An 11,286-nucleotide genomic window follows, 5' to 3' on the forward strand; every position below is an offset into this window, starting at 1 on the left:
CGAGGTCTAGCCGAAAATACTACGAGCTTTTCACATTTGATATCTATTTCTGTGGTTAGATTGCGGAAAAGCGCCATTCCACACGAATTAACCTCCGACGATGGGTACACTGGTGTGTTTAATGGGAAAAAATCATGATCATCATGCAAACACATAAGGGTTTCATGGTTATCCGGCTCTATGTAATAATCATGATCAGGTGTAACCCCAAGGTATTTATGTGCAATGTTATAGTGCCCGGTCGCTAGTGATGAATTTGAGCCTGGTAAATAAACAAGAGGGGTTAGAATTTCATATATATCGAATAAGGATTCCCTTTGTCTTAGCGGTACTGACGCAAGTACATGAAAACCATGCGGCGAAGGAATAACCACTGCCTCTATTATCCCGTAATATTTTAAGAGGGACTCCGTTGGCGTATGTGGAAACTGGAGAGTTGGGGGTAAAAGCAATTTAATGTCCGTTAACATTTCCAAAAGTTTATGGGGTGGTATCAGATCTGTCGATAATCTACCCCCAACTAGAGTATCTACCGCTCTTGTTATTGCATCTATGGTTGATTGTAGCTGATCAAATGCAAGTGTGAGCCCATTTATGGCTAAATATATCCGAGTTAAATATTTAAATTCCGTCAAAGGGTAACCCTCAAAATAATCCAATTCCCAGGTTATGTATTGTACTCGATCGGCGATAAAATTACTGTGATCCACTACTTCTTTCAACAGTTTAGTATTTAACTCAGTATTTATACGAGTTAAATTTATGATTGTTATGCTGTCATCCAATATAGCCGAAAGATAGGATTGGGAAATCTGCATACCATTAATTTGTCCCTGAAGTTATTCGATGTCGCCCTCCATAGCGCTACCTATCAACCATTTTGCTAATTTACCGACGCCAGCAAACAAGGATCGCTTTGGCCGTGTCCGATGAAACGAATGCAACCCATGCACACGTGCGCTCAACGCCTCATATCTACGAAGAAACCACTGTAAATGAGTTTGAAGCATTTTATACAGATCATGCGCGAATTCTTTCTCACCACTCCAAGCAGGATAAGTAGGCATAACCTTATGTGGGGAAATAGGCGTTTGTAGACGGTTAATCTCTACATGCATTCGGATAAGGTAGAGGTTTAAGGCGGAGGTGTTTACGGAGAAGGCAATTAACCAGGTGTTTTGCGACACGGTCAACTGGCATTTCTTGACAAACAGAGCCCCGCTCGTTGGCTGGAGTGTAGAATCCACAGCTGTCGGTCTCATTATGTGCCAACACAGCGTGGCTAGCACGAGTCTGAAATAGATATGAGACCATTTTAAAGATCCCCCTGGGAACGTAGTCCTACTTGCTGGCGTTCACGGAGCCTTGCTAGTGGTATCTCGTCTTCCTCCTCCCACTGTAAAGAATTTTGTGCCGCATTATCATCCTCGGCATCGTACGCATGCATAGGTGTATCGTGTGTCGTTTCCTCCTCCTGCCGCTCTGGTGACACTGCTCTATCCTGCCGAGGTAAGGTATCGGTTAGTGTTTTACCCCATATTCCGCTAGGGTATGCAAATCTCAGACTGTCGACGTGTACGTCACGCATGCATATTACCCTTGTGCGCATGCTTAATACGGAACTGCATCACAGGAGATAATTTTTCATGAATTTCGTAGAACGCTTGCCAATACGAAGCGAATTTCCGACTTGCTCCTGGTATAACCGTAGGATTATACCAATAAACCTCGTCACCTACCTGAAATTGTTGATTCCTCGCTCGACGATCATATAACCTCTTATTACGCTCTCGCACCCGCGCGGTACGTTGATGTATCAGCGTGCACGCTTGATGCATGTTATCTAACGCGATTGATACCGGATCCTTTGCGTACAGGCGGTCACGAGGTAACAATAGTGTATCCAATGGGAGTACTGGTGATCTGCCATACATAAGATAGAAAGGACTAAATCCGCTCGTAGCATGTTTTGCCGTCCTGTATGCGAAGAGAATGGGCCCCAATACTCGTTGCCATTCAGTATGTTTTTCCGTTACTAAGCATGCTATCATCGAGGCCATCGTGCGATGAAACCTTTCGCATACTGCGTTGGACGCGGGATGAAATGGCGCCGTAGTACGTGACATGATGTATGCGGAAGACTTCTGAAATTCATTTTATTAACGAGTTACAAAATTCTAACCCTCGGTCTGTAAGAAAACGAAGTGGGCAGCCATGCGTTGGGATATATGAATTAAGAATTAGGTTAGCAATCGTCGCCGACGATTTATTAGTAGTGCAATAGCATTCCGGGTACGAGGAGTAAAGATCGACAAATGTAACTATATACCTATACCCTTCCTCTGTCATCGGCAACGGGCCTACCACATCTGTGCTGACTGTCTCATTCACCGCTGTCGGCATAGGGGCCTCATGGAGTGGAGCGTTAACTTTACGCAACTTCCTAGCATTACACGGCACACATTCTTTAACATATTTATGAATTTGCTGATACATTGCGTGGCCAAAAATATCGATCCGCTATTTTACGGTATGTCTTATCAAACCCCAGGTGCGCAGCATGCGGCGATGAGTGACACGCATACATAACAGCCTCTACTAGTGAGCCCGGAATAACGATTTGTGAAAGGGGGGGTTAGTAGTGGAGGTCGTAAACAAATGACACAATATTTCTTCCTCCATATAATATGCCTCTATTAATTTAATTTGACGTAATGTTACATGCGGTTGGACCAAAACGTTAATGATACTGGCAAGTTCAACGTCTTGTCTTTGCAAGTTACGAAATTCCGCTCTATTTGTAACACCAGAGGGCGCGCACGACGGTGGTTAGGTATTACCAGCCTGCCCCGGGTCGTTGACCTGCTTCCTAGCTGGGACTGCATCGATCGCCAAACATGCGTCACCCACACTCTCACTGTCACTCTCGTTGCTAGACTCTCCGCTAGCTGGGTTTGTTGGCAGCCGACTGAGCGCATCTGCTTGCACATTGTACTGGCCCGCTCTGAACTCTATATGCAGGTCATACTCGGATAATACTACTGACCATCTCTGCAAGCGGGCGTTAGTTAATGTTTTCGCTGTTAGTAAATAACGTAGGGGTTTATGATCAACGTAAATTATCATTCTACGACCTAGAAGGAAATGTCTCCATCGTATTAGTGAATAAACTACCGCGTAAGCCTCTTTCTCGACAATGGCCCATCGTAGCTGTGATCCCACTAACTGTTTACTAAGATACAAAATGACATGCTCCCTACCATCCTCCGCAACCTGCGTCAAAACAGAAGCTATTGTATAAGTTGAAGCATCACAATACAAAGAAAATCTCTGTCGGGTGAAGCTAATGCCAGAACCGGAGCAGAAGTAAGAGCATTCTTCAGCGTCTCGAACGCCTTCGGCTCTTCTGCTGTCCATTTAAACGTTACTTATTTACCAGTAAGCAGCGTGAGAGGGCGTGCAATGGCAGCATAGCCCCTTATAAACTTACGGTAATACCCACTTAGCCCAAGGAAGCGTCTAACATCCGTAGGCGTCGTGGGAGGCTGCAAATCAAGTACGGCACAAGTCTTACTTGGGTCGGGGGTAATTCCTGTGCTGTCGATCACGTGCCCGAGGATTTGGATAGATTTGCGAAGAAAACAACATTTAGTCAGTTTCAATTTAAAATTAGCAGATCGCAACCTCGCGAAGACCTGCAACAGATGTTTTGCGTGTGAATGCACCCGCAATACGGCAGCCAGCTGTGGGCACGACGGACAAACCGCGGGCATCGGCAAACCTTTTGGATTTCCAGCAGGCCGTGAGCCATGTGGTAGACATTAGCCAGCAACGGTGTATATTACAGCTATTAGAATCAAATGCTCATGCGTTTGCGACTTCAGATAAGGAGATAGGAAGAACAAACGTCATGGAGTTTCAAATAAATACGGAAAGTAATCGAGCAATTCGTACGAAGCCGTAAGGATTATCAGCAGCACATGCACAAATAGTACAAGCAAAAGTTGACGAACTGTTAGCAGCAGGAATAATAGAGCCGTCTCAGTCACCGTGGGCGGCAGGCGTCTTGTTAGTGCCTAAGAAGGATGGAGAGTGGAGAATGTGCGTTGATTTTCGGAGACTAAACTCAATTACAATTAAAGATAATCACCCCCTCCCGTTAATAGACGATGTGTTGCATCAGCTGTGTGAGGCGCGTGTATTTTCGACTTTAGATTTGCGCTCCGCTTATCATCAGTTACCCATTGCGCCGCGAGATAGACATAAGGCTAGTTTTGTTACAGCGGGGGGACAATGGTCTTATCGGTCTCTGCCATTTGGATTATGCAACGGGCCTTCTGCGTTTCAGAGCCTGATGCATTCCGTGCTGCAGGGATTTGTGGGTAAATTTGTCATTGTATATATTGACGATATCGTTGTTCATAGCGTCGATTTCGATGTTGGGGTTGTTTACTATTTCGACTCAAGGAGACATCGTTTTGCGGAATTTCGTCAGACACGGCTCGTGTGTTAGCAACTTCACTCATTAAGCTTGTGTGAGAATCTATGCTTGCGGTTAAATTATTAGGTAGAGAAACACAATTAGTTACTCCGCGTGAGGGAACACGCGACTGTCTATTAGCACATGCCCGCGCGTGACTATTATCCGGCGTAACGTCAAGCTGTGATTTCCGACTTACACACTTAGGCGTTACTAATCGACAAACCACGCGTGCACGTGGTGGTATTGTAACAGACGTTGCTAATTTAGCAACCAATGATTTAGTACGACTAGCACAAACTAAGGGGAGTATCGCCTTAAAAGGAGTATCTTAAAATCTACTATTGCCCCGTTTGTATGCAAAAAATCCACCCCTAATACACACGGTCTAGGTAAATCGGCCACTACATGAAACACAACAGAATATTTGCGTCCCGCCATCACAAGCGCGAGTCTAACCGCTCCCAAAACAGATAAATAATGCCCGCTAGCTGACAATAGTGTTGAAAATTGCGTATTCACTACTGTCGTGCGCCGCGAAAGTGAGATTGCTCGCCATTGCCTCGCATCTATTAATGAAATATCCGCGCCAGTATCAATCAGCGAGTTTACACGTCTACCCTCTATTTCTACAGTACAACCGGGCGCAGTGTTAGCTGTTAGCGCGCGTGATGCTAATATATAGGGGAAATCTGTGGGTTTTGGAAGAGCATTCGTCCTATTTATGCTCGACCCCCTCTCAGGTTTCCCTGCTGTTGATCTCTACGTACCGCGCAACCACGCAGTGGGGTGCGGTTGCGTGAATCTCCAGACTGCTGCACGCGCGCTGAAGTTGGAATCAACGGCAGGGGTGGGACCATAAAGGGTGCGAACGGAGGCGCATAATTAAATGGTTGCCGACAAGAGTTAAATCTGCGCTGGTCAGCCGCTGGCCCCGCAAACGATCTCTGCACAGCCGCCAACATCTGTGTCTGGGTTCTAACTAAATCACCCAGCTGCGCAAGCTGACGGCAGATTTCGTCATAGCCCGAGGCAGTAGATGGAGGAACCCTACGAGAAACCGGCATGCGACTGAACTCGGCATAATCAGCGATTTGTTCACTTTCGTTGCTTGTATTTGGTACAAGCGTTTGGCACGAAAGCGCGCGCTGGCGAGCTCCCAATTCAGTTTCCACCGTTGCTTGCCGCACACAAATTTCAACGGCAGCTTCCAGGGTTGACGGATGCGCCTTTTTTATAGCGCGCTGCGCTGGTAAATTTAATAGCCCATCTAAATATATATCTAATAGGCGAGCTTGGAATGATGCCTCATTCCTATGACTATCCGGAAATGCAGCTTCCGACAGTTCGATAAGACGTTGTGCATAAGCACGCGGGCTTTCCGAACGGTTTTGCCTAAAAGATTTTAACATTGCCTGCGCGCGCGGAATTTCTGCTGGGTTACGGTACTGGCGTTGCAGATTACTATACAGTTGTGACCAAGTGATGCCCGGATTTGCGAGTAAATGTCTGCGTGCAAATTGTGCCACTCCCTCTATTAACGATGCCACAGCAATTGATAAAAACTGTTTATCCGTTACCTCTAATTGGACGCGTCACGCCACTGTGCGAAAGTAACTTGAAGGGGGCTCGGTGCCCCACTAAATTTAGGTATACTCGCTCGCAATTCCGCGGCACGTAACGACTTATCAACATTGCTTCCTATACTGTCTAATGACGGCTTTAACGCTTCCCCAAATACAGACGCAAGCTGTGAAATATCATATGCCATGAGTGGCGGTTCTATGAGCGGCGGTGCAAAGGTGGGATTGTCATGGTAATCAGTGGGCTCTAATTCAGGCATATCATCATACTGAGAAGCTGGCGGTATTGAGGTTGGACCCTCGGGTGTTGTAACTAAGGGATCCATTATTATTATTACTATCCTTAATTAATTTCTTAATATTAACTAGGCTTACACGTGTACGTAAAGCACTTTTCGCAAGAAACTTCGTTCAAGATTCTACTAAGCCGGAAGATATTGGTACTTACCGATTCGCCGTTGAGAACATGCCGTGTCCGATGCAATGATACGGTATTTTGCCAAGAGATAATCGGGGCACTTACAGCTGATTTATGGGCAAAAACATGTTTTCTGGTGGCCATTTTTAATTTTTGATTTTTTGGCGGGAACCGTTGGAGTGACATCGTGTTTCCCGCAATTTTTGAATTCAGCATACTCAAAACCCCCCTAGAGCAAATTTTCATGCTTCTTTCCAGAAGTGCACACTTTATGTAAAAAATGTCACATATCCGCCCCACTACTATAGAAAATATATCTTATGATATTTGACAAGAGTTTTATTGCATTCTTTGACTTCAAAAACATAGGTATAGACCCCCGCCAAAAANTCAGCCTCGCCGCGCGGTGGAGGCCACCAATATACGTGGCGCTCGCGCGCGATGCTCGGCCCAATTAGCCTAGATAACTTTATGGGCTTGTTGACAGCAAATGCGCAGGGAGAAAGAGACTCGGCTTCCATCCTTCCCGTGGCACGGTCCAGCTTTGCCCGCGCTCCCGTTCTTTCCTTCCTATTCCTTCTATACCCCGCTTTTCCACCGTTACCTTCCACCTTTCACTTTCCACCTTCACCTCTGCCGAGCTACTTCGCGATCAACGTCTTACGGTACGAAATTACTAATATACGGTATTCTGTGTGCGCGTTGTCATCTGTGTAGTTTCGTGGAGCTGTGTGCATTTACACTGTTAAGAGAATATCCTGTGGTATAATAGAACGAACGACGAGTAGCGTACCAATACTGTGTTCGTGTTATTGTATCTGTGTTATCTATCGTGGACTGTCGACGCAACCTGTTACTACCCCCATAAGAAACGGGTGCCACTAGCGCACCTACTAAACCGTAGAGCCTGCGGAGCGGGAACAGAAAACCCGTCCTTAGATATATATGTATTTAATATATACATATCGTAGAACTAGAGAGAGAGCCCACGTGGAAGCAAACTCGATCGTTATGTGCTGTAGATGCTATATAGTATATATATATATATATCAGGAGTGAATAATAGAGATCTCTATTATCCATTCCTGTATACTATGTCTATATTACTTGCTATATAGTATAGTATATACATATCGTAGAACTAGAGAGAGAGAGAGCGCGCGTGTAAGCAAACTTGGGTCTTGACGAGGGAGCGATGTTGCGGATCGTGTTCGGCAGGGTCTACGACGGCGCATGCGTGAAACACGCGGACTTGGTCGGTCAGCTGAAGGCCATCTTCCCGAACACGTCAGACGCCATTATCCTGCTGACCGTCGTCGCCCACCGTCGCCTCCAGGGGGCGGAAAACGTGATGCTTGAGTCCGTCTGTGATGACCTGCTGGATCTCCGCACCTACAGGTTATACTAATATCATTAATAATAATCATGATGATGGTGACGCTGATGGTGATGACGCTGATGGTGACGATGATGATGATGACGATGATGATGATGGTGACAATGTGATGGTGATGGTGATGGTGATGGTAATGGTGATGATGATGATGATTATGATGATGATGATGATTATGATGACGATGGTGATGATGATGGTGATGGTGATGGTGATGATGATGATAATAATAATAATAATATAAGTAATACTAATAACCATAATTAGTATAATAATGATTTAAATCTGGAATGTCATCGATTCCAGCATGTGTTGAACTTGGTACTATTCTGGTGGCTGTGCACATTTTTTCCTCCCATTTTGTAGTTATGTGACCAATAGTAGAAGGAGATTCTATCAACGTCTATTGCTGTTTATCCACATTTAACTCGTGTGCATTTGTTCGATACCTTTGTCTGAATGTTAATTTCTCTTGAAGGTGATTTATCTTCTGACTACCAAAGTGTAATTAGTAATGTAATTAGTAATTAGTAAATGTTAGATGTAGATTTATAGCTCCGTGTCTGCATAGGAATGCTCTTATGATGTATGTGAGTAGACAGTAGAGACAATACACCGAGCAGTAGAGACTATAATTATGCTTAGTTATTTAAGCGCCTTAAAGGTCGCCGTAACCGCTTTTCTCACTCGCAGAAAAGTTCTCAAGCATTACAATGGCAGCACCAACGTTGGCAGCGATGCGGCCGAGGTGCCGGGGACGTCAGGCCGAGAACATCGCGAGACGCCGGACGGTGACGAAATCAGGACGCAAGGTGCGGAAATGGGATCAAGTCCTTCCCCGCCTTCTAAGCACAGTCCGCTTTGGTTGCCGGCGAGACGTAATTTATAAGCTAACGCGTGATAAGCCGCGGGATTCGATTTCATTACAGGATGACACTGCTTCCTACATGGAATGAACGTCAGAGTTGTAGCCAAACTCACTACACCTGGGAGGTGGGGGAGGTGTAAAGCCTCGCATGGTTTGTGTTCTGGGCGGATTCCATGTAGTGATATCAAGAGTAGATAATAACACAAGAAGTACAACACACCGCCGATTCCCGCATTTTTAAACCGATTTTCCCTCATAAATTTGGCCCAACCAAATAAAGAAGGCAAGTGTATACGTTCTCAGCTTATTATGGACCACTAATCACTGCACGCTTTCGGTGGCTAGCTGATATTGTTTTACATATATTTGGCATAACGTAATCTGCTGTAAATGCGTAATTTTGCATGAGACTGAATTCGCACCATTTACCGCTATTGTGTGAGGTGTTAAGACAAATTTTAGAAGCTATAGTGGCACCAATAAATTTAGGCAGCCGGACTGTTTCGCAATCATTCCATCAACAAAACTGTTCTTCCTAACTAAATCTCGTGCAATCTGGCACCCCTCCTCTACACTCCTATGCTGGCTGCTTGACCGACTTGCGGGCCCCGGTATTTTGCCGACAGGCGCACATCTCCGGCGCGAAAGCCGCGCCCCAACGAACGCGAATACGCCGCCTCCCTTTTTTTGTCACACTTTAGACAGATATCTGAGACAGGGGTCTGAAAACGCCGTTAACGCGCAAAAATGGCGGCAATCCAACCGATAATTTCGGCGATGGAACAGCAGTAGGCCATCTCCAAACGGCGCCCTAAAACGTTTTTTGGGTGGCGCGCCTCATGGCTAACGACGTAGTGGACTCCTACAGAAGAAAAACCTCAAGAAATGCTGTCAATAGCGACTGACGCGCTCAGCTACGTGCTCGGCGAGTACGTGGCGATACTGGCGATTGCTGCATTGCCGAGTAACAGAGTTTCGTCTATCCATAGCTTTTTTACGGAAAGTGTCGTACGGCCCCAAACGTGGGGGGGCGCGCGCCTACAATGCCTATCTGGAAACTGCGATGCAGCCGGTTAGGCGCCTGTGGCTTGCATACGTGGCCATATTTTGCAAGCAACCTCCCGACGCCGGCGCTGCCCGTGGCAAACGCCACGTCGTGCGACACCACCTACGCGCGTGGGCTCGGCGCGAAAAATGTTTTTCGTCCCCGCAAACTGGAGGAAGGACTTTAGTGCGCCTTTTGAATTCGGCTGGAGTTTGCAATGATCGTCACCCTCCATGACTTGTAGCCAAAATCCCAATTATCTACCAAAACTTTCACCGAACTTTCCTGTAAAGTGGAGGGTAAAGTAGTGGAAAACGGGCTTGCTAAGGGTTAGAATACTCCGTGTGGATATAGACACCTCCGTTCCGCACCAGGGCTGGTCGGCTAAGTTAAGTTAACTTATATGCTCGCGAATTCTGTTTATGTCGGTGCCGTGGTCCCGATTGAGTTTACGTTTCGGCTGACCTCCAGGGCGCCAAGGATAGAGAACATCGGGTCACCTAATAAAAGCAATGGTGCCTAAACCTAACCCTAACCCTAATTAATAACCCTAACCCTTAACCGCCAATCCTAACCCTAAACGTACCCTAAAGCCTAAACCATAGACCCTAAACCTATTATAGTTGAGTAATATTATATTTATATTGATTAAATGGACATAGGTTTTATTGGCACCCATTTCTCTATCCTTGAACACCAGATGTGTACCCGAGGTACAATATATGTATACCACAAAGTGGTACACAAGACTTGTAAGCTAACAGAAAGTGTACCCTAAACCTATACTAAACCAAAAACCCTAACTGCTAACCCTAACCCTAACGACTAATCAATACTCATATGAAAAATATATAACTAATACTAAACAACGCTAAAACACATCGGGTACATATCTTGTAGTCTGTTACGACAACGACGTGCCTTCGTGCTCTAGTAGTACTGTCGTAGCGCCTTCGCGATCGCTTCCTCGATCCTGCGAACGAAGCACTAGAGTGCGTGTACAAACGATGTAGTAATATTAAACGAGAGCCCATACCCTCTCATAACTTAAAGATTGAGATGAAAAATAAAGACATTTGAGAAAGAATTGGCAATTATAGTGATAATTATATGTGTATATTTAATTGAAGGAAAAGATAATGTTTCATGGAAAATACATCAGATAAAAACGTACTTATCTAGCGGTCACAAATCCAAACAAACATTTAACAAATCGGCGGTTTGTTCTCTTTCAAAGGCAAAAGAAAATCGAAGCAGACCAAAATGAGCAAGGCGCTTAAATACGATATTTCTTTGCCATGTTATAATCCGTTATGGGAAACCACAAAATATTCGGCCTGGCCGCGAATACTGCGAGCACGTGTGGCGTGGCCGGCGAGTTTTTACACAGTAGCTAATCTGTAGATACTGCTGGCAGAAAGCAGCCCAGCAACAATACCGCCACTAGCGCCGCGCGCGCGCGACGAAACAAGCAGGCGATCTCATCTCACCACAATCAA

The 11,286-nt window shown here is 45.5% G+C and overlaps 1 protein-coding gene across 1 annotated transcript in view; it reads left to right on the forward strand.

The window, feature by feature from the left end:
* Nucleotides 1-11,286, forward strand: part of LOC106816543 — a 34,814-nt gene that overhangs the window by 3,786 nt on the left and 19,742 nt on the right. Inside the window, exon 2 of the mRNA XM_014821168.1 lies at nucleotides 7,700-7,879. Coding sequence (XP_014676654.1) covers nucleotides 7,852-7,879 — 28 coding nt within the window. The 5' untranslated portion in view covers nucleotides 7,700-7,851. The remainder of the gene's footprint in view (nucleotides 1-7,699; nucleotides 7,880-11,286) is intronic.

This window comes from Priapulus caudatus, unplaced genomic scaffold, assembly GCF_000485595.1.
Source record: "Priapulus caudatus unplaced genomic scaffold, Priapulus_caudatus-5.0.1 Scaffold1409, whole genome shotgun sequence".
In the NCBI taxonomy this organism is placed as follows: domain Eukaryota; kingdom Metazoa; phylum Priapulida; class Priapulimorpha; order Priapulimorphida; family Priapulidae; genus Priapulus; species Priapulus caudatus.